The following is a 15,379-nucleotide window of genomic DNA, read 5'->3' as shown; positions in this document are numbered from 1 at the left end:
TGAATAGTGCCCTTTGAAATGTTTCTCATGAGTGGAACCTACCTTTCGACATAACCATTTACATAGAAACATAGAAGATAGGAGCAGGAGTAGGTCATTCGACCCTTCGAGCCTGCTCCGCCATTCAACGAGATCATGGCTGATCTTAAAGTTCAGTACCCCGTCCCCGCCTTGTCTCTGTAACCTTTAATACCCTTATACTGAAGAAATAAATCTAATGCCCTCTTAAATATATTTAATGAACCTGCCTCCACTGCCCTCTGTGGCAATGAATTCCACAGATTCACCACCCTCTGGGTATAGAAATTCCTCCTCATCTCGGTCCTAAATGGTTTGCCTATTATCCTCAAACCATGGGCCCGGGTTCTGGATTTTCCCATCATTGGAAACATCCCATCTGCATCCATTCTGTCCAGTCCTGCCAGAATTTTATATGTTTCTATGAGATCCCTCTCAATCTTCTAAACTCCAGCGAGTACAATCCCAATTTGCTCAATCTTTCCTCATAAGTCATTCCTGCCATTCCAGGTATCAGCCTGGTGAATCGCCTCTGCACTCCCTCCATTGCAAGAACATCCTTCCTTAGATAAGGTGACCAAAACTGCACACAATACTCCAGGTGTGGTCTCACCAAGGCCCTACACAGCTGCAGTAAGGTATCCTTGTTCCTATACTCAAACCCTCTTGATATGAAGGCCAACATACCATTTGCCTTTTTAACCACCTGCTGTACCTGCATGCTTGCCTTCAGAGACTGATGCACAAGTACCCCTAGGTCTCTCTGCACTTCCCCATCTCTTAATCTATTGCCATTCAAATAGTAATCTGCCCTCTGGTTTGTATTACCAAAGTGGATAACCTCACATTTATCCACATTGTAGTGCATTTGCCATGGATCTGCCCAGTCCCTCAATTTATCCAAATCACACAGGAGCTTCCTGACCCCCTCTTCCGTGCACACAACCCCTCCTAGCTTAGTCTCATCTGCAAATTTGGAGATATTACATCCAATCCCCTCATCCAGATCATTTTTTTTTAAATTTTTTATTTTTCACACCATAAATCACATTATCCATGATATACACTATTTCTTTTTCACACATATACAGTGACTTTTTCTCCCCCCCCCCCTTCCTCCCAAGCCACCCCCCACCCCCCCCTCTCATCCATTTTAGGTATACAATCTAGGTTGCATTAAGCCAGTCAGACAATGTTGTCATTCAACAAAATTACACCAGAAATTCTACTGAGTCCATTCTTTTCTTTCCTTCTCCTTCCATCAACTTAGGTAATGTTTGTCCCCGGTAGGTTTTCGCTATTGTATTTAATGTAAGGCTCCTATACTTGTTCGAATATTTCAATATTATTTCTTAACCTATATGTTATTTTTTCTAATGGAATACATTTATTCATTTAAATTTAGTAGTTTCTTCCTTTTAATTTGGTTATGTATTCCATTAATATTTAAAGTCATATAGTTCAGCGTAGCCCTTTTATATTTTGTTTATCTTCTCTTTCCGTTTTTCCATCATTACCTTTCCTCCTTTTCCATTTCTGTTTTCTTATTTTCAACTCTTTATAAGACAACATTCCTACAACATCCAACATTTTCCTTATTCTCCTATTTCTATCTTATTTATCCCCAATCTCCCCTTCACCTCCTGAGTTGTCCTTTATCCCTTGTCGGACAACCACATCTCCCCTCTCCATTTGGATTTGCGAATCCACTCGCAAGCGTCAACTGATTTTGCAGTGACCGCTATTTCCCCCCACCCCGCCCCTCCCAGAAAAGATTTCACTTTTCATATGTCACAAAGGTCACTCTTTTAATTCCCTCCTTATTCTCTCTATTCCATTACCTTCCCTTATTAATTCTTGTCTATACTATCTATATTTTCCTCTAAGTACAGATACATTCATGTATGCTCATTGTCTCTATTCACTCTTATACCTCTTTACCCGCATACATATCAATCGTGATCATTTTTACTCTCATTACCCGTCTTCATCCCTCAGTCTATTTTTGTCTTTACCCACATACATATCAATCGTGATCATTTTAACTCTCATTACCCGTCTTCCTCCCTCAGTCTATTTTTGTAATTGTTCTGCAAATTTTCGTGCTTCTTCTGGATCCGAGAATAGTCTGTTTTGTTGTCCTGGAATAAATATTTTCAATACCGCTGGATGCTTTAGTATAAATTTATACCCTTTCTTCCATAAAATCGCCTTTGCTGTATTGAACTCTTTTCTCTTCTTTAGGAGTTCAAAACTTATATCTGGATAAATGAAGATTTTTTGCCCTTTATACTCCAGTGGTTTGTTGCCCTCTCTTACTTTTTCCATTGTCTTCTCCAGTACCTTTTCTCTTGTAGTATATCTTAGGAATTTTACTACTATAGATCTTGGTTTTTGTTGTGGTTGTGGTTTAGAGGCCAATACTCTATGTGCCCTTTCTATTTCCATTTCTTGCTGTAGTTCTGGACATCCTAGGGTCTTAGGGATCCACTCTTTTATAAACTCCCTCATATTCTTGCCTTCTTCATCTTCCTTAAGGCCCACTATCTTTATGTTATTTCTTCTGTTATGGTTTTCCATTGTATCTATTTTTTGAGCTAGTAGTTCTTGTGTCTCTTTAGTTTTTTTATTAGATTTCTCCAATTTCTTTTTTAAGTCTTCTACCTCCATTTCTGCTGCTACTGCCCGCTCTTCCATCTTGTCCATTTTCTTTCCCATTTCTGTTAAGGTCATCTCCATTTTATTTATTTTCTCTTCTGTGTTGTTTATTCTTTTTCTTAAATCCTTAAATTCCTGTGTTTGCCATTCTTTAAATGACTCCATGTATCCTTTAATAAGAGCAAGTATATCCTTTACCTTGCCTTTCTTTTCTTCTTCCATTTCTCTGTCCTCTTCCTCTTCTTCTTCCTCTGGGTTGACCATCTGTTGTTTCTTTGGTGCCCTTTCCTCCTCTTCTTTCTTGTTTCTATTGTCTTCTGTGGTCTCTTCTTGCTGCAGGTGTTCTGCAGCTGTCGTTGCCGGCTGTGGAGATCGACTCCCCAGCTGGTCCCCCCTCACGTCGGTGTGTTTTTTTTCATTCGCATCGCGCATGCGCGAAGTATTGCGCATGCGCGGTTGCGCACTTTTACTCGGCTCTGCGAGCCATTTTTGTAGTCCATTATTTACCGACCTGAGGGAGCGGGTTTCTCTCTCCACAGCGGGCCTCTTCGGACAGGTAAGGCCTTCACCTTTTTCCTCTTTTGTCTTCTCTTCCTCTCTTCTTACCGTTGCTTTCGATTTTTCTTTTTTTGTCGCCATCTTCTTTCCACCTTTATACTCACTTTTCTGTAACTTTTATTTCTGTGCCTTTGTGTTTTCCTTTGTTTTTCCCGACTTTTCTGGAGCCCCTCATCCAGATCATTAATGTAAATTGTGAACAGCTGGGGTCCCAGTACAGATCCCTGTGGTACCCCACTGGTCACCGCCTGCCACTCAGAAAACGAGTCATTTATCCCAACTCTCTGTCTTCTACCTGCCAGCCAGTTCTCAATCCACATCAATACTTTGCCCCCAATCCCATGAGCCTTGATTTTGGAAGCCAGTCGTTTATGCAGGACCTTATCGAAGGCCTTTTGGAAGTCCAGGTACACCACATCCACTGGCTCTCCCCCATCTATTTTACCTGTCACCATCTCAAAGAATTCCAATAGATTTGTCAAGCACGATTTACCTTTTGTAAATCCATGTTGACTCCGTCCGATTCCTTCTCTGCTAGTCATATGCTCCGCTATTACATCCTTAATAATGGATTCCATCATTTTGCCCACTACTGATGTAAGGCTCACAGGCCGATAATTCCCCGCTTTTTCTCTACCCCCCTTTTTAAATAGTGGGGTAACATTAGCTACCCTCCAATCCATGGGTACTGATCCTGAGTCTATCGAGTTCTGGAAAATAATTCTTAAAGCATCTGCTATCTGAATGGCCACTTCCTTGAGTACCCTAGGATGTAGATTATCAGGCCCTTGGGATTTATCTACCTTCAATCCCATCAATTTCCCCAAGACCATGTCCTTAGAGATACTGATTTCTTTATGGCTATACACAAATTTAATGTGTTTTTAATCAAGTATTGACTATAATTTTATTTAAAAAGGGCTTAAGGTTAGCTGGAGTAGAAGAGTAAAACCATACAAGGATTAAAGTTTATTGGTGTATTTGAGGGCCACAGGCTCATGGGCCAGAGGGCCTTTTCATACTTTTCTCCAGCATTGTGTTCTTACTTTTACCATGCTAGATGACTAAATTTTTAAAAATATAAAATGTGCCTTACTGGAGCCATAATCAAGGATCTTGGCCCTGAATTATACCAATGGACTGCACCTGAGATGACTTTATCAAACACTGAATTGTTTTTTATGCTTGTATCGGGTGCCCTAAATCATGAGACTTTCTTTCACAGGTGCTCATATTATGCATAAAATGCACATGCTAACACTTAAGAACAGATAAGGAAAAGTTCTATCAATAAATTTCCATTTGCCATACAAATTCAAAAATATGTGGCCACTCAAAAGCAAATGTAACTTCCTGATGTTTCTGAGGTAATGGAAACAGTAATTTCGATATCAGAATTGTCTTAAACATGTCACAAAATTTGTTTTGTGGCAGCATCACCGTGCAAATATATAAACCACCTTACAAAATTTTTTAAAAAATGTCAACGTTTATGGTTCATTACTTATTCAGGAATCTGATGGCAGTGGGGACGATGCTGTTCTCGTGCCACTGAGTGCTTATCTTCAAGATCCTTACCTTTATCCCGAAGATACAGTGAGGAGGACATGGCCTGGGTGGTAGATGTCCTTGATGATAGAGGCTGCTTTCTTCGGACACCGCCTCTTGTAGATGTCCTCGATGGAGTGAAGACTGGTGCAGGCCAAGTTAACAGCCCTCTGGAGTTTTGTCAGTAACTTCATAGCACCATATTAGTCTGGGAGAACAATAGAACAGTTCAGCACAGAAGCAAGCCTTTCAGCCCATCTGGTCCATGCTGATCAATTATTCTGCCTAGTTCCAATGACGTTCACACTAACCTTATCCCTCCATACCCCTCCCATCTATGTACCAATCCAAATTTTTTAAAATGTCAATTGAACCTGCATTCATATCTTCAGCTGGCAGCTCATTCCACTCTCACACCACTCTCTATGTGAAGAAATACAAATTCAGATTCAGATTTCAGATAATAGACAATAGACAATAGGAGCTGGAGTAGGCCCTTCGGCCCGTCGAGCCAGCATCGCCATTTTACAGATCATGGCTGATCACTACCATCAGTACCCCTTTCCAGCCTTATCCCCATAACCCTTAACTCCTTTGCCCACTAGAGTCTTATCTAACTCTCTTTTGAACATAATCAGCGAATCTGCCTCTACCACCCTCTGTGGCAGAGCATTCCACAGATTCACACTTCTCTGGGTAAAAAAATGTTTTCTCATCTCCGTCCTAAAGGGCCTACCCTGTATTCTTAAACTATGTCCTCTAGTCCTCGTCTCCCCCATCATTGGGAACAAGTAATCCGACTTCACCCTGTCTATCCCCCTGATGATTTTGTATACCTCAATCATGTCCCCCCTCATCCTTCTAAACTCCATCGGATACAAGTCCAGTTTTTCTAGCCTTTCAGCATATATCAACCCCGCCATTCCTGGAACTAACCTTGTAAATCTGCGCTGCACACCCTCTATAGCTAGTATGTCCTTCCTCAAAATTGGAGACCAGAACTGAACGCAATACTCCAGGTGGGGTCTCACCAGGGCCCTGTACAACTGCAGAAAGGTGTCTCTGTTCCTATACTCCAATCCCCTCTTTATGAAAGCCAACATGCCATTTGCCTTCTTCACAGCTTTCTGAACCTGAATGCTAGTCTTCAGTGACCGGTGAACAAGTACTCCCAGATCCATTTGCTCCTCCCCACTCCCTTGCTTGTCTCCATTTAAATAATACTCAGCTTTCCTATTATTGCCCCCAAAATGGATAACCTCACATTTGCTTACATTGAACGTCATCTTCCATTCAGCAGCCCACTCCCCCAACCTGTCCAAGTCCCTCTGCATTTTCCTGACATCCTCCTCACACCCCACACCACCACCCAGTTTTGTGTCATCTGCAAATTTGCTCAAGTTATTAATAATCCCCTCATCCAAATCATTTACATAAATTACAAACAACTGAGGACCCAATACCGATCCCTGCGGCACTCCACTCGTCACATCCTGCCATCCTGAAAAAGACCCGGTTACCCCAACCCTTTGTTTCCTATTTCTTAACAAATTTCCTATCCATGTCAGCACGTTACCTCCAATACCATGCTCCCTGATCTTGCCCACTAGTCTCCCGTGCGGTACCTTATCAAAGGCCTTCTGGAAGTCCAAATACACCACGTCCAGTGGCTCTCCCAAGTCCACCCTCTTTGTCACATCCTCGAAAAATTCCAGAAGGTTAGTCAAGCATGACTTACCCTTAAGGAATCCATGCTGACTAGCCCTTATACTATTATTTCTGCCTAAGTGTTCTGCTATTACTCCTTTTATGATAGACTCCAATATCTTCCCCACCACTGACGTCAGGCTGACCGGTCTATAATTTCCCGTTTTCTCCCTCCCTCCCTTCTTAAAAATTGGCACCACATCAGCCACTCTCCAATCCTCAGGGACTTCCCCCGAATCTATGGAACTTTGAAAAATGTCGACCAGTGCTTCCACAATTTCCATAGCAACTTCTTTAAGCACCCTGGGATGCAGCCCATCAGGCCCTGGGGATTTATCAGCCCTCAGTCCCAACAATTTACTCACAACCTCCTGTTTCTGGATCCGGATATCCATTAGATCCCCTACTTCCCCAGGAAAGTTCCCCAAATCTCTTGATACCGCATGACCACTACCCCCTAACTCTGATGGCAGAGTTTCCTGTACTCAATAGTTGGAAGGGTTTTGCCTGTGATATCCTGGGCTGTGTCCACTACCTTTTGGAGGGTTTTATGCTTAGGGATGCAGGTGGTCAGCACACTTTCCATCACACCTCTGTAAAAATTTTCCAGGGTTTCTGGTGTCATACCATAACCTCCACAAACTCCTGAGAAAGTAGAGGCATTGATTTGCTTTCTTCATGATGCCATTGGTGTGTTGGGTCCAAGAAAGATCCTCCAAGATAGTGACTCCCAAGAACTTAAATTTTCTCACCCTTTCCACTTCTGACCCCACAATGATCACTGGATTGTATACTTCTGGCTTTCCTTTCCTGAAGTCAACAATTAACTCTTTAGTTTTGGTGACATTGAGTGTGAGATTGTTGTTGGTGCACCATTCAGCCAAGTTTTCAATCTTCTATCCAATACACTGACTCATCCCTTTCCTTTATATAACCCACTACCGTGGTATCTTCGGCAAATTTGTAGGTGGTGTTATTGTCGTACCAAGCTACACAGTCGTGTAGGTGAAAACTGAGTAGAGCAGGGAGCTAAGAATACAACCCTGTGGTGCTCCAGCATTGATGGGGATTGTGGAGGAGATGTTCTTACCAATCTTCACTGATTGTGATCTGGTGGCAAGGAATCTATGATCCAATTATACAGTGGGGTATTAACTCCCATGTCTTGAAGTTTGTTGATCAGTTTTGAGGAGATGGTGTTAAATGCCAAACTGTAGTCGATAAAGAACATCCTGATGTATTCATCATTGCTGTCCAGGTATTCCAGGGCCTTCTGTAGAGCCAGCAAGATGGCATCCAGCATAGACTTGTTACTACAGTAGGCAAATTGGAATATATCCATGTTATCGCTCAGACAGGTACTGATTTGCTTCATTGCCAACCTTTCAAAACACTTCATTACTGCTGATATAAGTGCTACTGGTCGATAGTCATTAAGGCAGGTTTCCCCTAATGTTCCCTTTAAATATCTCACCTTTCACCCTTAACCTATGTCCTCTAGTTCCCTTCTCTAGGGAGGGAAGAAAAATGGAGAAACCATGTGCCACTTTTCAGTTCATCAATATTTGTTGCTGGAGATTTACTGTGTTTTATTGCTAACCTTCTGCTACTTTCCAACCTTTTCACTCTCAATGTGTTTTTCTCCTTCCACAAATCAGTTAACCTTAAAGTTGTGGATATTAAAAGGAAGCAATGTGTACAGATCGACTCGAGATATGACGTTCATTCACGAGGTGCCTGGTATAATCGCTGTGTGGTCAAGGTCCTTCCTCTCTACCACTGTACCTTTACCATATGGCTAGGTAAGCATATAATTCTCCTGAAATCCAATTGTGTTGTATAACTTTCTGTACTGCAGTTTTTTTTTAATGGTTTGACAGCTGAAGTTCAATATACCATTCGGTTTTTTTTTCATTCAGTCCGAAGTCACTTTTCTGTTCAGGAGTAAGAATTCCAACAGTTTAATGTTGAAAAGAACAAAGCCCTTTAATATCCAGAGTCAGTAATTTCACTGTTTGAAAGAGATTTTGTGTAATGCTGATTATCTCACCTAGAGAATGGGGATGTATATGTATGGAAAAATGAAAGGTTTACATTTTCACAAACTTACTGGGTACAACAGGGTAACCTGTCTGTTTCAGTCACCCATAGGGCCAGCTCACTGGCTGCTACAAACAGCTGGTACGTCAGTATGGGATCCTAATGTATCCAATAATATTTGTCAATACATATCATTGAACTGCTTACTATTAAGTATTTTAACTCATTTTCAAAAGGGTTCAAGGTGAGGTTTGAGTTTTCCATCCTTTGCAGGGCTTGTTGCCTGGCAACCTAGAAGACTGGGTCGTTGAAAATGCCTTCTTGCCTCAATCCAATTGAGAGCTTGCTCTAGCATAAGCCCTCCAAAAGGTAGTGGACACTGCCCAGGATATCACAGGCAAAACCCTCCCAACTATTGAGCATGTCTACAGGTAGCGTTGCCATCATAGAGCATCAGCAATCATTAAAAACCCTCACCACCCAGCACACGCTTTGTTCTTGCTGTTGCCATCAGGAAAAAGGTACAGGTGCCACTTGGCTCACACCACCAGGTACAGGAACAGCTGCTCCCCCTCCACCATCAGACTCCTCAAAAACAAACTCAATTAGAGAATAATTTAAAGACTCTTTCATGTGCACTTTATTGATTTTTCTTTTTGTTCTCTCTGTTTTGCACAGTCAGTTTGTTTACATTTCTTTGTTTTTATGCTGGGTTCAGTTTATTTTTTTCACTACCAATTAGTGGTACTTCTGGCATGCCTGTAGGAAAAGGGAATCCCAGTTGTATGTGATAGTATGTTTGTACTCTAACAATAAATCTGACACACACACTTTTTTCGTGTGTTTCCAGCACACATCCTAACAAAAATACTTTCTTATAATGTAATGTAGAGAGTTAGATTAACATAATGTTACCATCTCAAAAACAACTCTTTTGTGCACACAAAGCTTTTATTATGTGAACAGTATTTATTTTTAATTTACCCTTTGGACATGGGCAAGGTTGAAGCTGGTAGTCATTGTCCTTCATGAGCAGTTCAAAATAGCGATGTAATTTTCTAAATCACTCCAGAGCATAACTCTTAAGTGGGTCATTTGTATGGTTAACACATTGGCTTGCATTTTAAATGGAAAGATTCCAAGAATAATATAAATTGACTTTTTGGCATTGGCAATCTTTGGATGACAGTTGAATGAAATATCACAGCACCATTTTGAGCAGTTTGTTGCTGCTGTCCTGTGGTTATTGGGAGTACAGATAAGAGATCAGTCTCTATTATAACGCTATCTCAAGTTGCTAAATGCTAGTGAAATGTAAAGAATTAATCTATACAATCTCTTGTATTTCTTTAACGTAAGAATTTTTTTTTCCTTTTCTTATCCTCTTGCAGGTCATTTTCATAGTTCAAGTTTATTATCAGAATCAGGATTTATTGTCATGAACAAGTCATGAAATTCGGCGTTTTGTGGCAGCATCTTTGTACAAACATACATATTATAGCTATTTTATGACATTACTGTAAAAAAAAATAATAAGAGTGTATGAAAAGAAAGGCAGTGTCTTTGGTTCATTGATTATTCAGGAATCTGATGGTAGCGGGGAAGAAATTGTCCTTGTGCCACTGAGTGCTCATCTTCAGGCTACTGTACCTTTTCCCTGAGGGTAGCAGAGTGAAGAGGGAATGGCCTGGGTGGTGGGGGTCTTTGAGGATAGAGGTTGCTTTTTTGAGACACCACCTCCTGCAGATGTCTTCCTTGGATTAAAGTCTGCTGCCTGGGATGTCTCAGGTCAAGTTAACAACCCTCTGGAGTTTATTCTTGTCCTAAGAGTTGGCGCCTCCATACCAGGCAGTGATGCAACCAGAGAGAATGCTCTCCACGGTACATCTGTAGAAGTTTACGAGCATCTTTGGTGACATACTGAATCTCCTCAGACACCTCACAAAGTATAGCCGCTGGTGAGCCTTCTTCGTGATTGTATCACATAATTGTATAACTGGATGAAACAGTGTTCAGTGTAAAAACATGTGTACACATATTTACAAAAGATTTATATGCAATATATATATAAAAACAAATAAATATTGTTAAACAATAGTAGATTCTCGGAGGGATTGTATGGTCATCAGTGTAAAAACATTCAAACACATATACAGACAGCATACATACAGAAAAATGATTCTTCTTTGGCTTGGCTTCGCGGACGAAGATTTATGGAGGGGTAAATGTCCACGTCAGCTGCAGGCTCGTTTGTGGCTGACAAGTCTGATGCGGGACAGGCAGACACGGTTGCAGGGGAAAATTTGTTGGTTGGGGTTGGGTGTTGGGTTTTTCCTCCTTTGTCTTTTGTCAGTGAGGTGGGATACATCTGCAATAAATATATATATAAAAAATAAATGTTGTTAAGTAAATAGTAGAGACGGAGTATTTATATGAGCAGTTCATCAGTCATTCAGCAGTCTTGCTGCCCACGAGAAGAAGGTGGTTTTGACTCTGATACTTATGTATCTCTTTCTCGACAGAAGTAGCTGGAAGATGCTATGTATGGGGTGGTAGGGGTCCTTAACAATTTTGTGAGCCCTCTTCAGACAACAATCCCAGTAATTACATCGATGGGTGCAAAGGGAAATGCCAGGGATCCTCCCTGCTGTTCTTATGATCCCGTGGATTGTCCTCCAATCCATTGCTCTACAGCAACTGTACCACACTATGAAGCAGCCGACCAGGACACTCGGTGGAGCTCCTGTAGAAAGTTGACTGGATGGTGGCTGGTCGCCTTGCCTGCCTCATTCTTCTCAGGAAGCACAGTCACTGTTGCACCATCCTGACATTGAGGAGATGTTGTGTGTCCATGACAGGTCACTACTTCAATGGACTCCAAGGAACTTGGTGCGGCTCTTCTCTCTTCACTACAGTTATTGATGGTATCATAAAGCTTACAAACAATCTGCCCCAACAATTAAGCCCCAATATCCCCCTAACATTCTCATCAACCCCACTCTGCTCTAGATTCTATAATTGCCACTGCACCCACCTACATGCTAGGGAAGTTTGCAGTGGCTAATTAAACTCCCCAACCTGCACATCTTTGAGACAGGTGGAAAGCAGAAAATCCAGAGGAAACCCATGCAGTCAAAAAAAGGCCATGCACATTCCACACCCTCAGCAGTCCAGAAATCGGGATTGAACTCGGATTGCTGAAATTGATAGGCAATAATTCTTCTAGCTGTGCCACTGAGCTGCCTTGCTGTATCATGCCTCTTCAGGAACTTGATGAATATACCTACTCACCTTGGTTATTGCAACTTGGTTGGTCCATTGCCGAGGTGTAAATGCGAATTGGTGTTCCTGGGACCTTATTGTCTAAATTTTGTCCACCGTATTTTCAGAATTGCATAGTATTTGAATGTGTCATAAAATTTATTTAATGCTTTTTAAAAAGAATTAATATGTTGTTTTTATTTTTCTTTCTAGAGTTTGCTTTTCCTGTTTGCTTCCTGCATCGTGGCACTTCAGTGTGTCCCCCATTAACACGACAACCAGGCAGAAAGTGGCATTTGCTGGTGTCCTCTTCACATTTTGTCTGATGTCTCTTCTTATTTTCATGGAATATCAGTATTGGAGGCCACAGCTTGGGAACAAAGAGCTGGAAAAGTAAGCAGAACTGTAGAATTTCATTATGACGCAATGATTGTAAGAGTAACTAGATGACTGTGAGCACTTAATACTTCAGTCACTAGGGAGTACTGTATTGTTAAAGGTGCAATCTTTCAATTGTGATATATGAACAAGACCACTTTAGAAATCATATGGCACTATTTAGCAAAGATGAGCAGGGCATATGTTGAATAATAAAGAAATATTTTACATTTGTTATTTCTAAACAAATATTTACAAATTGGCCTGATTTATAGATTGTTCTGTTAAAATATTAGATATTAAAATACAGTACAGGCATGGAAAGCATTTGTATAATAAATCTACCATTGATATAATAAAATATATGGAATTTATTTACTCAACCCACAACAAAAAGTTGTAGAGGTTGTGCTGAAGACAATGACAATATGAGCATTAATGTTCAGCTGATGTTTTCTTCTTTGTCTGACTGTACATGCAAAATCCATAACAGTGGTAAATGTATGCATCACCTTTCTGCTCACACCCTCATTTCTTTCACTGATGTATCTCTCTTTTGACTTGCTCTCATGTGTCCTCCATCCACTTACTCCTTTATCAGAATTGTTATAAGTTAGGGCATTGGAGGTCTCCTTGTTCTAAAGCACATCTGCCCCAAAAGGAAAAAAAAATTAAAAAGCTCAAAAAGTAACAATAAAATATAGGATTGAGAAGCTGGTTTTTTTCTTCTTTTCTCTGCCTCTCATCAGCCGCCTTCTCACATATTTGATCTTTCCAACAATGAATCAGATAAGGGAATTACCTGGCTTCAACTTTCCTTTTGAAAACTGAAGTAATATTATCACATCTTGTGCTTGTTTTTTAAAAAAACTTTTAATGCCCCCATGCTTAGTTTTACCTCAGTTAATTGAGTTTCATCTCTAAGCTCTTTCACTCATTTTGAGGTCCTTTAAACTGAGGCTCTGATATTAAAGAAAAATATTTTTTTTCCTGTGTAACTGATAGGACAGTGAAATAGAGTCAGTACAGATTTGTGGTTTGACAAACATATCAATTATAATCTCATGTTTTTAGGAAAGGCAGAGTTTTAATGCATACTTTAATGTAAGTATTGATAGTTATTAAAATAAGACATAGGAGCAGAAGTAGGCTATTCAGCCCACTGAGTCTGCCCTGCTATAAGTTGATCCATTTTCCAACTCAGCCCCAATCCCTGGCTTTCTCCCCATAACCTTTCATGCCCTGCTAATCCAGAACCTATTAATCTGTCCCTTGAATACACAAAAATAGCTTCATCTATTGAACTACAGTACGCACTGTGATTTTCAGAGCTTGTTTTGATTGAACCCTTATTTTGACCTGACAAATTCTTGGAAAGAAAATTCAGAAATAAATTAATTTCAGAAAACATTTTGCTAATTGTAAGAACCGACAATGCACAAACTCGCATCATGAATATGGATCTTGGAATGTACTACAGAAAACAGTTGAGGTACAAAATTCCTATCAGCAGGAGTTTGATTGAATTAAAATCTGGATACTGCAATTGTATATGCAGGATTTAAACTTGTCTGGTATAGAAGGAGTTAAAATTCAGGATCATTGCCCATAAGTTGTCATTAGAAGATTTGTAGCAATCTTGCTCTATCTACAGAACAGATGTAGCCTTCTGCCAAGTTATTCAGGCATTGTTAGTCATTTTATTCCCATGAAAATCTTCCACTTTGCAGGAACTCAATCAAGCTTTTTATCATTTGTGGCAAGGGACAGCCATCCAATCAAAGAAGATTCAGTCAGCGATCGCCATCAAAACTTGCGAGTATTATTCCTTTTTCCTGTAAGACTTTCCATAAACTGCTGAGCCAAAAGCAATATTTTAGCACTATGTCAAGATCTTCAATCTCTTTCAAACTTAGTTTCCTTTTGGCTTGATTAGCATTTCATACTGCTGTTTTGTTTGTGAAATAAGTGAGTGTGATGCCACTGATGTACCAAATGTCCTGCTTCAGCTCCAATTCTGTTGATAACTTGTGCCATTACATACCTATTCTATAAAATCATCAATTTAAAAAAAAAAGAATATTCATCCTGACCCTCTAAATGCTTTATCTTCCACTTTCCTCCTATTGATATTGATTTTTTTTTCCCCCTTGTGGCATAGTTCTCAGAACACTAACATTGACAACGCGATGGAAATTTCCTCCCACCCTTCCACAAAATGTATCAGGGTTGTGAGTCATTTGGGTGTAATTGGGTAGCACAGGCTTGTGGGCCAAAAGGGCCCATTACCATGCTGTATGTCTAAATTTAAAAAAATAAAATTTGATGCGGTGCAGGTAATACACAGCAAAACCCTATATGGAGTAATTGAGCAATAACCATAAAACCTTTTTTCTGAATTTGGAATGCTTATTGGACAGAAAGTGATGTATGTCGTATTTTGGAATGTTTGTTAACATACAACAGTGTATTGTAATATGCCAGCATTATCAATGTTTAGGATATTATGAGTGTGGGAACAATGAAGTGAGGTAGGACCTCAAGCATTTCTGAAATTAATAGGGTATCTTTGGTTTTACTGGAAAACCTTGCTGGGCTCGATAGGGGAGGGAAACACAAATAAAAGATAAAATTTATTATTACATCAGGGACCAGCCTACTTAACTTGAACATTTCTCAGATGGTATGGTCTGATGTGCTGTAGGGAAAAAAAGAAAATTGTATGAGGTGTTTTGTGATGTCATTCTTGGCTCTAAATTGATTGATTGCATAGACTCTTGTCATCTCATTTGTGGGACTCAACATGCACAAATGTGTATGATGCAAGCTTCTTCAAAGTAATGCAATTTAAGTTCCAGCATTGATTACTGTTTTTATCCAATGAATCTCCTCTTCCATCTAACATTCCTCCAACAAAACTTGTACCTAGAAAGAGCAAGATTTACCTCATTCCCAAAGGATTATAAAAAAAAAAGAAACTAGGCCTGCTTGGTGTGCATGTACATTGGGCAGCAATGAATGAAAGGGCATAATATCCAGTTATGGATATCTTTTGTTGTTCAGAGCATTGGTAACAGATAAAACTTTCATATTTTTGATTTTGTTGCTTTGTTGAAGAGCTTAGGGTATATTGGATGTTCTTCCTCTTCATTCTTACAAGATGGTGCCTCTAACAAGATTACCCTTTATACCTTATGCTGTTTGGTGGTGT

At 40.1% G+C, this 15,379-nt stretch overlaps 1 protein-coding gene across 6 annotated transcripts in view; it reads left to right on the top strand.

Annotated features, from left to right (window-relative positions):
• The window catches only part of LOC138744297 (ectonucleoside triphosphate diphosphohydrolase 4-like), an 85,479-nt gene that overhangs the window by 3,401 nt on the left and 66,699 nt on the right, over positions 1–15,379 (top strand). For 4 of the 6 annotated variants that reach the window (XM_069900198.1, XM_069900197.1, XM_069900199.1 and 1 more), the window contains exons 2-3: positions 8,148–8,291; positions 12,004–12,183. In XM_069900198.1, coding sequence (XP_069756299.1) covers positions 8,284–8,291; positions 12,004–12,183 — 188 coding nt within the window. In that variant the 5' untranslated portion in view covers positions 8,148–8,283. Of the gene's footprint in view, positions 1–8,147; positions 8,292–12,003; positions 12,184–13,949; positions 14,006–15,379 lie in introns of those variants that run through there. The other 2 variants (XM_069900202.1, XM_069900200.1) reach the window with 2 other exon arrangements.

The sequence above is a fragment of the Narcine bancroftii genome, chromosome 10, assembly GCF_036971445.1.
Source record: "Narcine bancroftii isolate sNarBan1 chromosome 10, sNarBan1.hap1, whole genome shotgun sequence".
In the NCBI taxonomy this organism is placed as follows: domain Eukaryota; kingdom Metazoa; phylum Chordata; class Chondrichthyes; order Torpediniformes; family Narcinidae; genus Narcine; species Narcine bancroftii.
Note: the sequence above shows the minus strand (reverse complement) of the source record. Positions and strands in the feature narration are given on the sequence as shown.